At 53.1% G+C, this 18,042-nt stretch overlaps 1 protein-coding gene across 6 annotated transcripts in view; it reads left to right on the forward strand.

Moving 5' to 3' along the window:
* TK2 (thymidine kinase 2) overlaps positions 1 to 18,042 on the forward strand; it is a 50,143-nt gene that overhangs the window by 19,367 nt on the left and 12,734 nt on the right. For 4 of the 6 annotated variants that reach the window (XR_013825232.1, XR_013825233.1, XM_079906854.1 and 1 more), the window contains exons 1-6: positions 204 to 494; positions 1,733 to 1,770; positions 6,116 to 6,190; positions 8,550 to 8,603; positions 11,162 to 11,251; positions 13,465 to 13,538. Coding sequence is in view for 4 of the 6 variants with exons in the window: in XM_079906854.1 (XP_079762980.1) it covers positions 233 to 494; positions 1,733 to 1,770; positions 6,116 to 6,190; positions 8,550 to 8,603; positions 11,162 to 11,251; positions 13,465 to 13,538 (593 nt within the window). In the remaining 2 variants the exon portion in view is untranslated. Of the gene's footprint in view, positions 1 to 203; positions 495 to 655; positions 1,079 to 1,732; positions 1,771 to 6,115; positions 6,191 to 8,549; positions 8,604 to 11,161; positions 11,252 to 13,464; positions 13,539 to 18,042 lie in introns of those variants that run through there. The other 2 variants (XM_079906856.1, XM_079906857.1) reach the window with 2 other exon arrangements.

The raw sequence follows: 18,042 nt of genomic DNA on the forward strand, positions 1-18,042 counted from the left end.
TATACGGTTGTTGGGAAGAATAAATGACACCTTGCGTGCCAGGTGCCTGGATACAACAGATGCTCAATTAACTAATCTCCAATAGTTAATTAACCAACCAGTCGCTGGTGTTATTGGCCACCCATGCCCCGAGTCTTGCCAAATCATGGGTTCATTCTAACAGCGTCTCGTTGGCGGGAAGATTTCCAGGCTGCAAAGGGCGAACCCCTCACCTTCTCGGAGAGAGGGTGAAATGAGACGGGGTCTCTTTAAGAGCCGGCAGGGCGGGGCGGGCGCGGGGCTGGAGGCGGTGCGCGGAGGCGGGCCCGGTCGCTGGGCCGCGCTTTCGCCGACGTGCGCCGGAAGGAAGGTCAGGCCCGGTGGATTCGCGCGCGGGGCAATGCTGCTGCGGACGCTGCGGAGCTGGGCTTCCTGGGCGCTGCGCCGCGACAGGCCCGGGAGCCCCGCCTCCAGCCCGGGGTTGCCAAGGGCGCAGCGTTGGGCCTGGCCTCGGGGTAACGCGTCTCTCAGTTCCCTTTGCTGGCGTCCCGGAGGCGGCCCTCAGCCCCATTCCGCGCCCTCAGCTCGCGGAACCTGCCTGAACCCGAAACCCCTTCTCCGAGGCGCCGGGATTTCCTCGGTCGGCCTGGGGGGAGGGGCGGGGCGGTCGCTGGCTGGTGTCCCAGACGCCCGCCGGCAGGGAGCGGGTGGGGCCTTGGGGCTCCGGGCCCAACTCTTGTTCGGAGCTGGGGAGCCCTCTAAAGAGCGGAAAGAACCCCCCTCCCCCAAGGTTCCTGGTCCCATTCTTTGGGCCTTGGGGGAGATGCCGGCGAGCGGTGGATGCGTTAGGCTCGGTGCGCTGTTTCTCCCGCTGGGAGTGGAGACCCTCCCCTTCAGAAGTGAGAGCCCCTGTTGTGGCCAAGTTCTGGCGTTCTTTGGCTTCGGGGTGTTCAGTGGCACCTGAGAACCCCTGTGGTGTGGGTGGGCCGCGATGTCAGCCCCGGGCCTGCAGGAGAAGCCTGAGTCCTGTGCTGAAACCCGCCCCTGGGTTTCAGTGGCCCACCCGCCAACCACTCTTTCCCCGGAGCTACGAGTGGAGGTAACTCTGCGTTTTAACTAGCTGGACACCCATCAGTGAGGATCATAAGTATAAAATGTGTGGAAAATGGAAAGCAGAATATACTAAGTGACCAAAACTGAGCACAGTTGGGGCCCTGACGTGCCAACAGGACCCCGGCGGCAGTTTCAGTGTCACACAGGTAGATAGCAGTGGTAGGCCTGCCTCCGTCCACCTAGGGAGGGTCCCAGGTGTCACTGGAAAACATTTTTAGGCCAGGGAGCAAGCATAAAAATTACTGTTTTTGTCGTGGTTTAGAAAATTAGGACAAAGAAGAGTAAGCTATTTTTTTAATTTTTTAAAAAATTTATTTATTTATTTATTTTTGGCTGTGTTGGGTCTTCGTTTCTGTGCGAGGGCTTTCCCTGGTTGTGGCAAGTGGGGGCCACCATCGCGGTGCGCGGGCCTCTCACTGTCGCAACCTCTCGTTGCGGAGCACAAGCTCCAGACGCACAGGCTCAGTAGTTGTGGCTCACGGGCCTAGTTGCTCGGTGGCATGTGGGATCCTCCCAGACCAGGGCCCGAACCTGTGTTCCCTGCATTGGCAGGCAGATTCTCAACTACTGTGCCACCAGGGAAGCCCAAGAGTGAGCTATTTAAAACTAAGTTAAAAAATTGATTTCCTTTCTTTTCTAGATAAAGGTAGAGAAAATGAAAAAGAGAAAAAATCAGTGGTAAGTCTCCCTTTTATGTGCCCTCTTTCCAGTGTAGGATTATATATGTGTAATAAACACACACGTATAATACACACATGTTTTGAGGAGGGGAGTGAAGTTTTTTTTAACTATGTGCACATAGTTAAAAAAACGAATACAAGAGGATCTCCAGGGATAAGGAAGTCTGTCTCCACTCCTGGGCCCCAGACTCCCTCCCCAGAGACCACCTCTGTTACTAGTTTCTGGTATGTCCTACCTGAGAATCTACACAGGTGGGAGAATACATGTATTCATAGCCTTAGGTGGATTTGGACTATTAGCTCGATGAATGATTACAAAGAGATTTGAAAAGTGGAAGTTTAGGTTGACTGGGTTAGTGGGTGGCAGCCTGGCTGTGAGGGCAGGTCTGCTGACCGCTGCCCCCAGAATTCCAATGCTGAGACTGGTGGGTGGGGGAGGGATAACAGAGAATTCATGGGGGTCCACGGACAAGGGTTCCACCAGTGCAATGACTTGGAGGTGCTAACTCTGGGGTGGGACTGTGGCTGGTGTGAGGTTGAAGGTCAAAGGAGGGTCAAACTGGACATGCCCATGGGATGTTTAAGACTTTAGCAGGCTGCGGTGGGGAGCAGTATCTCGGTCACCGTTGATCCAGAGGCTCAGTTCCTTAAGGGAGCTGGAAGTTGGTAGATATGGCTGGAAAGGGATTTGCTTGGAGGGTGTGGGCAGGAGTACCTTGGCTGGAATATGCAGAAGGCGGAAGGTGTGGGGAGGTCCCCTGGGGTATTTGGGGTGATGGAGAGGGCCTGGGAAGGAGTGAAGTCACACGGAGAGGACTGGTGATGAAAATGCTTGAGATTTATGGAAGTTTGTTGAAACTAGAGGTGGGGTGGGGTATGGCGTAGGCATCATAGCAGGGGGAAGGGGTTGGTAAGTTGAGCTGGATGGGAACTGATGCAGTATTGTACTATTAATTATTGAGCTAGCATTGTTGTGAGCTGGCTTGTCCTAGGTGCTTTCTGGGTGTGGTCTGTTATCCCCCAGACACACAGTAGGTGGTCCATGGGAAGTGATGTGGAGCCTGCGTTCAGGCCCAGGGCTGCTCTTAGTCATTCAAATCCTCTGAGTTCCTGTGTGGACCTGGGGACCTGGGAATCCAACAGCCCCTGTTGTTAGTGAGCCTGTGGTTGGATGAGGGGGATGGCAGTGAATAGGACAATGGTGGATCTGGAACAACAGGGAGTAGGGGCAGGGCTTCTAGAGGATGATGACTGAGGGGAGACTTGAGGCCTCCTGGGAGAAGGAGGAGAGGGCGAAGCAGGAGTGTTGGAGCAGAGGGAACTGCAGGGGTAAGTCACAGAGGGATGAGAGACTGAGGCTTGTGGCCAGTCCCAGAGAGGTGGCTGGGGAGGGCCTGGGGGTCGGGAGACAGGACCGGAGACAGATCCCAGCTCCCGGAGCCACTGAAAGACTTTACCAGCTGTGATCTGGTTTGCGTCTCAGGAAGAGGTGGTGGACCATGGATAAGGGATGAGGGACCTGGCCGGGCTGGACTGGAGGGGGAGAGGCCAGCAGGGAGGCTGCTCCCACAAGGAGGGTTAGAGACCTTAACTAGGGGCCAAGGAGACGGGCCAGGTTCTGCAGGTGAGTAGGAAGTGGGGCCCAGAAGTATTGCTGAGTTGCTGGGTGAGGAGAGAAGATATCCAGGGCCTTGAGGGTGTCTGGGTGGATGGTGCAGCCTTTCCTGAGGACAGGAACGGGAAGAGAAGCCATATGTGGGTGTTGGGGGGTGATAAATTGAGGTGCCCATGGGACATCCCATGGGATTGGACAGGACAGGGAATATCTGGGCTGAGCTGCAGCTGCGAAGTGAGTCACCACCACAGAATTACAAAATAAATTCCAAAGTCGGGTTAAAAAGAAATGACTAATGTTTTCAGGTGAACAAAGTCTGAACAGACATTTCCTGAGTGAATTTATTAATGGCTAATAAACATAAGAAAGTGCTCAACCTCCCTAACAGAGAAAGAATGCTTTGGGAGATGGAGTGATGAAAGCTGTGGATCAGACCTCAGACCTGGTTCCAGTCCCAGCTCTGCTCTTGGAGGTGGATAAGTCCTTAACCTCTTAGAGCCTCAGTTTCCCCATCTGTGCAAATATTCATAGCTGTGATTGTTGTGGGGATCAATGTGACAATGTTTGCAAAGTACAGAACCCACAGGGGCTAATTTTATAGACATTATTATTATTAACAATGAAATTAATGAAGATTTAGGATGGGATATGCCCAGCATTGGCACAGTATGTTGATAGGCTCACTCTCATCCTTCTAAAAGGGGTGTGAATTGGGTCAGCATTTTGGAGGGCAATTTGGCATCATGCATCAACAGCTGTAAAAACTCACTTATCCTTTGATGCACTGATTATATTTCTGGAAGTCTATTGAAGGGGATAATCAGAGCCAATGACAAGGATTTATGTACAGGAATGTTCACCACAGCGCAGCTTATCATATCAAAAAAATGGGTGTCACAACACAGTTTTATAATAAAAGTAACTGGACAGAATGTAACATCCAACAGTAGGGATTTCAATAACACGTTCCTTGCAATGAACAGGAAAGAAACAGTCTGTGCAGAATGATGTCTAGGTTGAGCTCTTTTTAAATATCTAGGAAAAGTTGTTTCCTTTAAAGAACGACAATAAAAATAAAATCCACTGGTGCCCTGACGGGGTCTCCCTTTTGCACATTCACTGTGTTTTCTTGTGCTGAAGGAGTAAGCTGACAGGGAGCCGGGATTGGAGGGCCAGGCCTCTGTTGGAACTGCGATTGTCCGTCCAGCTCTCCTAGGTAGCCGTTAGGATCAAGGCAGGAGGAAATCTTTGCAGCCAACTGAGAGAGAGTCCAGTTGCTGACGAGAGTTTGTAGAGGTGGGGCAAGGTGAGACAGCCCACCGTGCCCCTGTGTTTTATGCAGGGTGTGACTGAGGCTCCACTGGGGTCATGAGAAGGGAGTTGCCAGGCTTAGGTGTGAATTCTAGCTCTTTCCCCCGCCAACCCTGGCACCTGGGGCAAGTCACTTAAGTGGCCCACGTTTCTCTGTGGGTGCTTCCAACCTGGGTGTAAAGGTCACTGTGCAGCAGGACAGGTCCCCTCTGGCTCTGTGTACCCCAGGGGACATGTAATATGTGTTGTCAAGGGCAAGTTTGTCTTCTCACATATGTGGAACTGCCCATTTCCTCTCATGGTCTGATGGAACCAAAGCCATTTGGCCCGTGTCACCAGCAGTCCTGGCTGAGCAGCGTTTTGTCAGAATTGCTGGGCAGCAGATTCAAGGGTCCCAACCCAGAGTCTGATTGAGAGGGTCTGAGTGCTCCGCTGGTGCTTCTGGAGCAGGGTGTCTGTGGACCACTCGTTGAGAAACCCTGCCATGGGTCCGTGGTACTCAGCTTCCTCCATGTTGAAATCACCTGGAGAGCTTTCCAAGGTACTGAGGCCTGAGTCCCACCCTGAGATCATGCCAGAATTGGCCTGGGTTGTGGCTTCCTTTTGTGGATTCTTAAAAGTTCCCAGGTGATTGTAGCACATACGTAAGACTGAGAACCACAGCTTCAGTTGCTTTCTTTCCCTGCAGTGGGGTACCTGTAGGAGGCTCCTTGTCTTTCTTATGGGTAGACTCCTCCCACCAGTGCCAAGACAGCCCCTTCCCCCCAGTACACTTAGTGTGAGCAGAGTGAACGTTCAAGCTCTACTCCTCGCCTTATGCCCTTCTAGAGCCTCATTTTTCTCTTCTGTGAAAATGTTAGAACCCGCTTCTCAGGTTCTGGCAAGGTTAAGTGCAGGATTGGTGTATGTTGCCCATCTTAGTCCTTTTCTCCTGTCCTCATACCTTCCAGTCCACGGCCAAGCATGTTTTTCTGCACAGAGCAATGCATTAGGTTCTAGGTAACGTACACACGCTTCCCATCCTTAAAGCCATTAGGTTCTGGTGAAGGAGGCAGGACATTTAGGCCTAAAATCTGATAGTCTGAGGAGTTGCGCTAGGGAAGGGCAGAGCTAGCGCGGCCGAGGGCAAGCTGTGTGGGGTCTAGGCGTTGACCTAAGGGAGTGTCTGTCCCGGAGGGCAGTGGCCTGGTGGCCAGCAGCGGTGGACCTGGAGCCTGCCACTGAGGGGAAGGATCGGGTGGTTGCTATTACTAACAACAGGACCCTGGGGGTTTCCTCCAGAGGGATTTTCGTGTACACACTGGAGTCTTGGGCTGAAGCAATTATGCTGTTCACCTGAGCCCTTCCCTAGAAATTCTTCCTGGTATTCCCCCAGGCACTCGATTTCTGATCCTAACATGCGTTTGTCTTTTGCTAGATATGTGTCGAGGGCAATATTGCAAGCGGGAAGACAACGTGCCTGGAGTTCTTCTCCAACACAGCTGACATCGAGGTACAGCTTCCACGCCAGGTTTGAAGGAACCTGCAAAAGCTTGGTGCATTTATAAAGGGTGCAAACCGGACCTGCCCTATAGAAATACTGCTGGGGGAATGCGTCCTGTGTGAGAGGAGGTGGAGGCCCCTTGGAAGCTTGTGCCTGGTTTTCCCCCAGGTTTTGCTCCACACACTCTTCTCCTTGGCTGATTCTGCTTTGTCACCTCTCACTGTAATAAATCTTACCTATGAGTATGACTATATGCTGTATCCTGTGAGTCCTCCTAGTGACTCCTCAGACCCGGGGAGGTGGGCGTCTGGGGGACTCCCGACACACCTGTCCTGAGCTGTGTAACTCTCGCTGACACTTTAGAAGCACGTGTATTCTCACTGAACACCTTGGAGCCAATGTACAACAACAATACCGTCAGCAAGGAGAGTGAACAGCTAATGAGGGTAATACTCTATGCCAGGCACTGTGTTGAGGCATCGTTATATTATCTAATTGATTTCATTCTTACAGGAGTAGTCGCTATGAGACAGGTCCTGTTATTACTTCAGTTGCAGAGGAGGAAACTGAGGCTCAGTGAGGTGACATGGCTTGGCCAGCGTCGCATGGCTAGTGCTTGTGATGCCATGTCGCAGCCCAGGCTGTCTGCTCCAGGGGCCATGCCCTTGTTTGGCTCTATAGTATGCAGAGCTTTTTTGGCTTTAGGAAAACCACCCAGCCTTCAGATCTCAGCTCTGCTCTCTGACCTCCCCAGCTAGGTTACCCTCCATGGTGTAGGTTCTTCTGGCTCCTCTGTATCCTTTTTGTTTTGTTTTGTTTATTGTTTTTTGTTTTTTTTTTGTGGTACATGGGCCTCTCGTTGTGGCCTCTCCCGTTGCGGAGCACAGGCTCCGGACGCGCAGGCTCAGCGGCCGTGGCTCACGGGCCCAGCCGCTCCGCGGCATGTGGGATCTTCCTGGACCGGGGCACGAACCCGTGTCCCCTGCATCGGCAGGTGGACTCTCAACCACTGCGCCACCAGGGAAGCCCTGTATCCTTATTTTGTACTACTTCTCGGGGTTTGAAAATATGTGTTGCTTTCTGTGATGACCTGATTAATGTCTGCTTCCCCAGTAAGTTTAAAGTTGAAAGCATGAAAGCAGGGCTGGGGTGGTTTTTCTCTTGCTGAATCCTTGGCACCTGGCACAGTGGGTGCTCAGTATTTGTTGAGTGACAGTGCCACAGATGGGGCACAGGTCAGGGCTGCCTGTGTCCCAGCCTCTGGTGGGCCTGAGTGGTACAGCATATGCTACTCAGGGGACAGGACCAGAGTGCTGAAGACCCAGAAGAAGGAGAGGGAGGTTGGGAGGAACAGGGAATGATTCACAGAGGAAGGGATATTTGAACTGGATTCTGAAGGATGTATAGGAGTTTTCCATGTAATGAAAGTTGAGGTGAAATGAGGTGAGGTGGGCATACTGGGCAGAACAACAGCATGAGCAAAGGCACAGAGGGGTAAAAGGTGGGGGGAGGTTACTCTTCAAGGGTCCCATGCATTGCTTTCCTTTGGTCTCTTGTGACCTGTGGCACCTACTCACATGGACTTGAAGGTCCACAGAGGGATCCGGATATTCTCAAAATCTTGGCCCCAAGAGCACCATTTACTTATTTATTTATTTTGGCTATGCAGGGTCTTAGTTGCGTCAGGCGGACTTCTTAGTTGCGGCATGCATGCGGGATCTAGTTCCCCCACCAGGGATCGATCCCGGACCCACTGTATTGCGAGCACAGAGTCTTACCCACTGGACCACCAGGGAAGTCCCAAGGGCACCATTTAAATCCTTTCCGGCACACACCTGCACAGCTTAGGGAGGCTACTAAAGAAACAGGACTCTGCCGTCAGTGTGCCCAACACAGAGATCAGAGGGAGGAAAGGGAGGCAGGGCACACTGCCAAGGTCGCTGGAGAGCCCCCAGACCGGAAGCTGGGTGCAAGCTGCAGCCTGAAGTGCAAGAAGCAGCCTCCCTCGTGGCTTCTCTCACCTCCCTGCCTTCCTGATGTGCTGGGCAGTAAGGGGCAGGATGGAACACGTGGAGGGGGATTGGGAGAACCCACTTGCCCCCGGGAGCTCCTGTGGCGGCAGGAGAAGTGGCGTGTGCATATGCTCGTATACAGGGGTGGGCAGAGTGGTTCTCAAGTCATTTCTCGAAGCTGCGCCTGGAGCCACATCTGCATGGAGTTGTGGCCTCGCAGGGAGGGTTGCTCCACTATTTTGGCCCACCCTGGGCGCCCGAATCTTGACTCTCTCCCTGATCCCACCCCTAACACGAGCCTTCACAGAGCTCAGAACTGAGGAGCAGCAGCTCTCTGATGTTTTCTTTCCTGACAGGTGTTAACGGAGCCCGTGCCCAAGTGGAGAAATGTCCGAGGCCATAATCCTCTGGTGAGTGTGTTGCTCTATGCGTGAACCGCCAGCTGCCCCTTAAGTGTGCAGGAGCAGCGCTGCTGGTGCCTGAGCCTGCACCCTGTCCAGACGTGTCCTTGCTCTTCGCTGGGTGGTGGGGGAGAGGGAGGGGACAAAGGGAAAATGGCCGCATGTCGATGGTCTGAGGTCAAGGTTCTTTGAGGCCTGGCTGGGCATGTAAGGAGCCCAGGGACCTCCTGTCAGCTATCCCAAACTATCCCAAGTGGTCGGCCCCAGCTACCGGAGGGTCCTTCTCCTGCTGCTCATTCTTACCCCACCCTCCCCTAGAAGAAACCCAGGTCTCCTCAGGCCTAGCCCCCCAGGACCTGTCCCTAAGTAACTAGCTTCCTTGGTAAACCTCTGATTGGGGTTTGCACTTGCCAATGCCCAGGGGCTGCCTCATGCTCACCCTGAAGCTACCAGTCTGCTTTCCCAAGGGTGGACCTAGCAAGTAGGGGCTGTAATGTGCCTGTGCCCCTCCCACCTCCTTCCCGTTCAGAAGGCTCAACTCTGGCTGCTTGAAAGAGGTGGGTGGAGTCTGGGTCCTGTAAGAGTGAGCTCAAGAAAGGGATGCTGGTTCTGGGCTCCTGTCCCATGATGGAGGAACGATTAGTTTCGTTTTTCAGGTAAGGAAACCATGGCTGAAATAGGTTGCCCAAGGTCACACAGCTGGTAAATGACAGATCTAGGTTTGAACCTTGGACTAGGGGGAGCCTGTGCTGTCCTGTCATTTCTAGCAACACAAATGGCATCTCCTTGTGTGGGTCTTTAGACTCTGAGTTCCACTAAGGGCAGGGACTGTGTCTCATTTGGCTCACCGTTTTTTGCTAGAACATAGCACAGTGCTGAGCACTTAGTAGGTGCTTGTTCACTGATTGATTCAGCCAGTATTCATTGCATGCCTGCCATGTGCCAGACACTATTCTAGACGCTGGGGCGGTGAGCACCTCGAAGCTTCTGCCCTGCTGGCCCCAATATCCCAGTGTGGGGAGGCAGAAGGCAATTAAAAAGTGTGTGATATGGCCGGTGGTGACAGGAGCTAAGAAGGCATCTAAAGCAGGTAGAAGGATATTATTTAAATAAGGCAAAACCTCTCAGAGCTTTCGAATAAAGAATCCCAGAGACGGGAAAAGAGTTTCACCTCTCAGCAAGGGGGAGAGGATGGAATGCCAGTCGTGGGCATACAAGGAAGCTCAGAAACATTCCTGTCTTCTAGGAAACCCAGAGGAACCAGGGCTGGATTGTTATGTAAGACAACTAGAGTTGCAGACGTTAGGGGTTAGAGGTGACTTTCACAGGACCCAGTCCCAGTCTCAGAAGTCTGAGTATCCGTGGCACAAAGAGCATTGCCAATGACAGTTTTATAATAAAAAAAAAAACAATAGAATTAGATATTTTTACACAAGTTTCCACTCTAGACAGAGGAGCAAGATTGATAGTTTTGTGAAAAGTCTCAGGTCATCACTTTATCTGAATTGGTTTTCTGATGCAGAAAGGTCTTTTTTTCTGCAGCTGTCAGGCAAGAGGGAGTGTTTCTCCTAACTTTTCTGAGATTCTTTCACCCGCAGTTAGGAGTTAGCAGTTTTCAATGCAGAGCACCGGAGTTCCATTAGTTAGCACCAAGAGAAAAAGAAGCAAAAATGTGGAAAAGAGCAGAATAGGATTTTTTTTTTTTTTTTTTTTTTTTTGCGGTACGCGGGCCTCTCACTGCTGTGGCCTCTCCCGTTGCGGAGCACAGGCTCCGGATGCGCAGGCTCAGTGGCCACGGCTCACGGGTGCAGCCGCTCCGCGGCATGTGGGATCTTCCTGGACCGGGGCATGAACCCGTGTCCCCTGCCTGCATTGGCAGGCGGACTCTCAGCCACTGTGCCACCAGGGAAGCCCCAGAATAGGATTATTAGCAAGTGGAACATGGAGGAAGTATTTTGTATCTACACGCGGTAGAGAGTGATTGAGGAGGTGGATTCTGTTTTAAAGAGGATGGTTGGGAAGGCATCTCTGACAAAGTGACATTTGAGCAGAAACCTAAACAAAACTTGGGAGGGAGCAGTGCAGGTGTCTGGGGGAGAGTGTTCAGACAGAAGGCACAGCAGGTGCAAAGGCCCCGAGTTGAAATCACACTTGTGTGTTTGGGTAACAGTAAGGAAGCTCATGTGGTTGGAAGCTCACAGAGCCAAAGAAAGAATGGTTGGAGACAAGAGAAGATGGAAGTGATTGTCTAGGGCCCTGTGGGCCTTGGTAAGGGCTTTGGATTTCATTGTGAATGCAGTGGGAAGCCAGGGAGAGTCCTGAACAGGGGAGTGATGATAACTGGCTCCTGTAGTATAACAGGCTCACTGGTTGCCGGATAGAGAGCAGGCTGTAGGGGCTCAGTGAACATGATTGAATGCCTGAATGAATGCTCCCTGGGACTTTATATAGGCTTCTATTATAGCTGTTCCCAGGCTGTCCTGTAACTGCTCCAGTGTCTGTCTCTGTCCACTCTGTGACCGGGCTGGGAGTCCTACAGATAGAGCACTGCATTCTCCCCTCTTTAGGGTCTGATGTACCAGGATGCCTGTCGATGGGGCCTCACGCTGCAGACATATGTGCAGCTCACCATGCTGGACCAGCACACTCGTCCTCAGGTACATTTCAGATGCTTGGTTTCAACCTTCTTTTTTTTTTTTTTTTTGTGGTACGCAGGCCTCTCACTGTTGTGGCCTCTTCTGTTGCGGAGCACAGGCTCCGGACGCGCAGGCTCAGCGGCCATGGCTCACGGGCCCAGCTGCTCTGCGGCATGTGGGATTTTCCCGGACCGAGGCACGAACCCGTGTCCCCTGCATTGGCAGGCGGACTCTCAACCACTGCGCCACCAGGGAAGCCCATGGTTTCAACCTTCTTAAACACAGTTTTCTTCAAATGAGTGGCATGTGGTTGCCAGGAAGGGAAACCTCACAAGGAAGCCCCACTGGGCCTTCAGAGCTGCTCAGCCTTCTCTGTCTCTGGGGTGAAGGTCTCTGTTCCTACAGCTCTCTGAGGACCAGCCTCCAGTGCCCCCACCCACCAACCTCAGCTAGCCAAGAACTTGCTATGATGCCATGTAAGCCCGAGTCTTCATGACCCGATCGCTCCTGGGCTCAACTCCCTTTAACTCAGCTCTTCTCAAAGTGTGGTCCCTGTACTAGGAGCAGCGGCAGCACCTGGAAACTTGTTAGGAATGCACATTTTCTGGCCCCATCCTGGACCTGCTGAATCAGAAATTCTGAGGTGAGGCCCAGCAATCTGGGTTTTATCAGGCTCTCCAGGTGATTTTAACATATCCCTTATTTGTTTGCATGAGAGCTGCTGATCTAACCTTCACAAGGCTTGTTCACATTCTCAGTTCAGGTTCTTGAGAGAAGAATCTGATTGGCTCAGCTTGGGTCAGGTGTCCAGCCCTGGTCCAGTCAGGTATTGGGGCAGGTCACAAACACGGCCACTTAGGCCCCTTCCATCAGCAGGGTGTGAATAGGGGCAGAGTCTCTTAGAAGAAAGGCTGACTGAGAGATCCAATTAGCACCCGTGGTTCAGAATGGCAAGTACCACCTAAGAGACTGGCTTTGGAGGCTCTCCTTGAAGGAGACAGGAGATCCATCAGCCAGTTTCTCTGACACAGCCATTCAGTGGTTTGATGCAAGGCTGGGCACTTGCAGCCGTAGCTGTCATTCTTCTACAAATCTGTGTCTTTTAATAATAGAAAAAGATATGAGCAGAACCATATAAATTTCTATCTCCCCAAAAATCTGTGTAAAAGATCCATGTCAGAGTATGGTCTGAGGTTGGCCTGCAACCTGCTTCTCCTGGGTGGGCACTCGATTGCAAATGTAAATTGTATCAAGTATATCTGAATATAACGGGCTGTGTGTGTGTTCCTCTGTTTAAGGAAATCTATCAGGAAGGAGGCAGAGAAAGAGAGATGGACAGACTAGGAAAGAGGAAGAGAAGGAGAGAGGGATAAATGGGGAACTAGCAAAAGATGGGCAGCAGAGAGTCATAAGTAAGGAGAGGACTGAAAAACAGAAAAGAAGGCAGATGGACAGATAGACAAATAGGAGAGTCAGGAAATTCCTGGGTTATGGCTTTAAATCAGCCTCCGATTTGCTGGTCCAGGCCCCATTGGATGCTGTGGGCCAGGCTGAGTGAGAGCAGTGTTTGTCCACTTGGTGTGAAGAGTAAGAGCACCTCCGGCTTCCCAATGGGACACTGGACAAAGGGAAAGGCCTTCTGTGGAGGGTGTGTGCATGCTGGCAGAGAGGGGCCATGTCAGTGTCGTCCTCCCTCTTCCTGGGCACAGTCCTTTCCAGTTCTGAAGGGCTGCAGTGATCCCCAGCCAGCCCTGTGAGGAGGCGGCGAGGTTGGCAGGCATGCTGGTGGGGTTCCATAATGCCACAGCCCAGCTCTCTCGGAGCTGTGCCTCCGCTTAAGCAAATGCATCCTATTTAGGTCCATGATAATCACCACGCTTTGTGCTTGCCACCACTTTCCCGGGGGGCACTTGGCAGTTTTTCTAGCACTTCCCCAAACCCACAGTCCAGTGGAGCCTCACCCCTCCTGTGAAGGAGGCTGCTGCTGACAGGCCCTCCACCCGGCCTTGCTGCACTGACCACTGAGATTCAGGGTATGGTGTGGGGAGGGTCCAGGGCCCAGGGAGCCTAACGTGGGACACACGGTTCTCTGGTGTCCACCTCCCTCTCCTGAGGCTTCTCAATTCTTGTATTCAGCATAGACCATAGGTAGGGGGAGCAACAGGCATTCTTCAAGGCTTCCTGACCCCTTCCTCTTTGCCTGAGTTAGTGAATCACTTTTTGTTTTCTTGTAGACATTGCCTGTACGGTTGATGGAGCGGTCAATTCACAGCGCAAGATACGTTTTTGTAGAAAACTTGTATAGAAGGTACCGTAGTTTGCACAATCGATAATTTATTAAACCATTACATTTTTAGAAATGAAATTGAAACTTATTTATCTAATTGACACATACTGAGTACCTACTGTGTTGCCACAGTAACACTGTGTAACAACCAACCACAAGGCCTCAGTGACAGCTCTCCGCGCTGATGGCTCGGCTGTCCAGGGCGGCCGGCCCGGCGGCTCTGCTGACCTTGGCTGGCTCAATGATATGTCCAGGGGTTGGCTGGTCTGGGGTGGCCCAGTGAGGGTGACTGGGGTGACTCATCTCTCATCTGCTTGCTGATCCTCCTTCTGGGACCGGCAAGCTGGCCTGGGCATTCACATCTCATGGCTATGGCAGATCAAAAGCACCGTAGTTCTTTTCAGGTCTCTGCTTCACGTTCGCTAACATCCATTGGCCAGAGCAGGTCACACCAGCCCACCCCAGTCTGAGAGGGGGCAGGGCCCTGTGGGTTACATGGCAAAGTGGGAGGAGACAGGGAGGGGTGAAGAGTCAGAGCGACCAGAGCCATCAGTCCAGCAGTGTGCATGCTATTTGTTGTGGTTTCACTCACAGCTGTCTTCTGCCCTCGTGGGAGCAGACTCTGTCACACAGACCTAGCTGGGGGGGCTTCTGGTGGCCCTCAGTGCTGTGGCCTCAGAGGTGTGGGGTCCTCCACTCCTGCGCTCAGTTGACTGCTGATGTTTGGGGGTCTTGGGGAATGGGCTGCAGCTTCTTCTCTGCGTCTCCCTTCTTGGTAGCTTTGAGCTTCACTCACTCACAGAGCTGGTCCTGATATCTGCCTTCCACTCTCTACACCCTGCCTCCCTGTTCCCTCCCATCTGCAGCTGTGGTCCCAGCCTCCCTGTCTAGGTGGGTTGAGCCTCTCATTCTTTTTTTTTCTGTTATTTATTTTTGGCTGCGTTGGGTCTTCGCTGTTGTGCGTGGACTTTCTCTAGTTGTGGCGAGCGGGGGCTACTCTTAGTTGCAGTGTGTGGGCTTCTCATTGCGGTGGCTTCTCTTTGTTGTGGAGCACCGGCTCTAGGGTGCACGGGCTTTAGTAGTTGTGGCTCGCGGGCTCTAGAACTCAGGCTCAGTAGTTGTGGCGCACAGGCTTAGTTGCTCCGTGGCACGTGGGATCTTCCCGGACCAAGGCTCAAACCCACGTCCCCTGCCTTGGCAGGTGGATTCTTAACCACTACGCCACCAGGGAAGCCCCTCTTGTTACTCTTAATTACTTGTTTCTGTTGGTTTTCTTCGTGGTATTCAAGACAACTTCTAATTAGGTTGAACCGTATGAAATTATTAGCACTTGACCAATTTTGACCTACAAAAATGGCAGTTTTGGGCTTCCCAAAGGGGGGGCCCAGGGGGGCCAGGCCATCCGCCACTTTGGTTTCAGGGAGATGAGAGAAGGCAGTGCTCCTCAAACCCTTTCCCTGAAGTCTCCAAAGGCAGAGAAACGCTCACCCAGGCGGCCGCTTCCCTGCAGGTTTTCCCAGCCTGCGTACCCGAAGCAGCCGGCTAACTAACTGGAAATTTCTTTGAAGACTTCTCTTCGAAGTCTTTGCATTCTATCCCATAACATATCCCTGTGATTGTAACAACTGGTGTGCTCAGCATGTGGCTGGGAGTCCCCCTCACTCAGCCACACTCCCCAGAGAGCCCGAGTTTGGGCGGCAGAGATCCAAGGGCAGGGACACCAAGAGGCACCTTCCCAGTGCAGGCCATTCACTTGTGGGACTGGTCCAGCTTACCTGAGAGTAGGCACAGCTCATGTGGTTGAGGGGCAGGGCAGGGACCCGTGGGCAGGAGCTACAGTCGTTGTCCTTCCGTTTGAGCCCTCCAGGCAGCACTGAGCTGGGCACTGTTGACCGCGTTTGGCAGACCAGGAACCACGTGGGGTTCGAAGGCCTTGCTCCTTCCTGGTTGGGCAGGAAACTGACCGGGGGGCTGACCTGCACACTGCTCTGTGGGGCAGCAGTGAAGGAGGAAGTGGTGAGACATCTAGATTTGTCTCTGTAAGGCCAGAGGCTTCAGGCCCAGGGGAGTTCCCAGTGTGCTGGCTCCGGGGGACCAGGCCTCTGTCCCTTTCCACCCAGGCCCTACACTCAACTTCTCCCACAGACTCCATGCATCTTGTTAATGCACCCATGCTGCTTCCAGGGTGGGGCCCGAGAGCCTGCATTTGTAGCAGAAAAGCACCCTGGGTAGCTATCATCCTGCTGGTTGGCGTCACACTTGGAGGGGCAGCCTCCGAAGAAGGCAGCAGCCAGGTGGCCCGCAAGGGGCCGTCTGTGCCAATCATGGTCCTTTCCCCTGGGAGTTTTGCCCCGTGGCTTCCTTGGGGCCTCACCTGGGCCTTAGGGGTCGTTGAAAGCAAGACCTGCGGGCTGTCTTTGTGGGGGTCCGTGGGGCAGGTGGCCAGCCAGAGTGAAAGTTCTTCGTGGAGCAGGATTTCCTCAGCTTCCTGCACCACCTGCAGTTTCTTCATTTCACATTTGTGGCTTCAGATTTTGGTTGTTGGGGGTTTTGTTGTATTACCTTTGTTTTCAGGGTCTCTGGGTGTATTCCTAGGTCAGGAGTGAGGCAGCTGTAGGCCAAAGGTTTTCCTTTTGGAGGCACAGTAAACGGTATTTCTAGCCAGAGCTAAAGAAGTGACAGGTGGGAGGAAGGGTAGGATGTGGGCTTTCTTCTTGATCACTTTCATTAGAAACCCAGCTTCTCTCCATGCAGTGGGCCTTCCACAGTGAAGTGGTGCTGCGAATGTAGATGTTTCCATGCCCCCCAAATACAGATTACCATCATTTTGAGCCTAAACCAAATGACGCCTAGAACTGGGTTTGGCTGGATCCTTTGCTCATAGCCAGAATAGGATGTTTTGGTTCCCACCTGTGGAAGTTCAGCTGGGTACTGGGAACCACAAGATGGCTTGTGTTGGGTGTCAGCTCTTGCCTGGGAGCTTGTGTTGGGACAGCCCTTACACAAGGCAGGGGGTGCATGGTTGCTGCCCCTTCAGCCTTGGGGTTGGCCCTTCTCTCTTTCACAGAAGCCCTTGCAGCCTTGGCTTGGAATCTGGAGGGACTGGGATGGAAGGAAGTACGGTAGGCGTGGCTTTGCTGTCTGCAGTTGCAGGCTCGGGTGCCCAGAAAAGCCCACATTCTGCAATTCTGCATCCCCCAAAGCCAGATTTCTGGAAGGGCTTTCTTGCCTTTTGGGCCTTGGACAAGTGAGGAGCTACTCCAGGGAGAGACCCGCCTCTTCCGCCCGCATCCTCACCCCAGCGAGTTTGGGGTGGGCAGAACATACATGCAATTATGCCACCAGGGGTTAATTGCCAACAAGGAAGATTCTGGTTCCACAGTCTCCTTAAAGACTTAAAGAACCAGAAGGACTTCTGAGGTGTGGGCCCTGTGCTGGAATGAACAGCTGAAGGTGGCGAGAAAGACTCAGGCAGCTAGAGCGGCCATGCAGGCCACTGTGTGGCCCGACCCTGTGGGCTAATTGAACACAAAGGTTTCACAGGATTGCCTGGTTGGTGTTCTCTAAGAACAGAAGGAAGGGAATTGCATGGGGCCCAGCTGGGGAAGTGACACACTGACTCACCTGGGGCTGCGGGTTGTGGACATCCATTAAGGCCCTGCGTTTGGAACAACAGGCGGGTCCTCCTGCTGCCCTGATGGGCCCTGAGGCTTGGACTCCTCCTCACTCTAGGCCAGACTGGGGACGCACTGCCTGTGTCATGGGCCTGCGAGCGGTGGCTTTCCTCAGGCTGAGGCTAGAGAGACACTGGACGGGCCCAGGGGCAGCCCCCTCAGCTGACAGACGGGGCAGGTGGGGTTGGGGCACGTGGTGCAGCCAGGAGCGTATGGGTTTGGGAGCCGCCGAGAGCCAGACTTCAGTCCCTGGCTCAGGGCTGGGCTGAGCTTCTCTGGGCCTCAGTTTTCCTCATCTATAACTTGGGGCTAAAATTGACCTCACAAGGTCTTGTGAGAAACAAAAGAATGTCATGTGCACAAGGAGGCTGGCATTTGAGTGTGTGATTTCAGTTTCAACCCGTGCTCTCTGGGCCTCGGGGAGGGCGGCAGCAAACCGTGCCAAACAAAACGGCAGGATTCGTGTGGACTCGTGGCCTCAATTTTGCCCCCCTAGGATAAGGGGAAGGCACCATGAGACCCCCTCAGTCCACCGTTGGTGGGTCTGCAGAGAGGTGCTGCCCTCCGTGTGTTCTGTGGAAATAAAAGCAGTGCCTTGGCGGTGGTGCTGGGCGCCCCATTCTCGAGGCAGACAAAGGAGGAGCCGGGCAGATTCCTAGGAGGAAAACTGCAGATACAGATAAAACAGCGCCCGCTGCCTGACATGCCTCAGAATCATGGAAGGCAGCTTCCGTTTCCTCACTCCGCTCAGCCGGTGGCCAGTTGTCCTGGACCCCCCAGCACATGGCTCCTGGCAGTCTTGGAAGGGTTTTCTGGAGGTCTGCCTGCCGACCCTGCCCTCAGGGAGGCTG

This window comes from Stenella coeruleoalba, assembly GCF_951394435.1.
Source record: "Stenella coeruleoalba genome assembly, chromosome: 20".
Classification (NCBI taxonomy): Eukaryota; Metazoa; Chordata; class Mammalia; order Artiodactyla; family Delphinidae; genus Stenella; species Stenella coeruleoalba.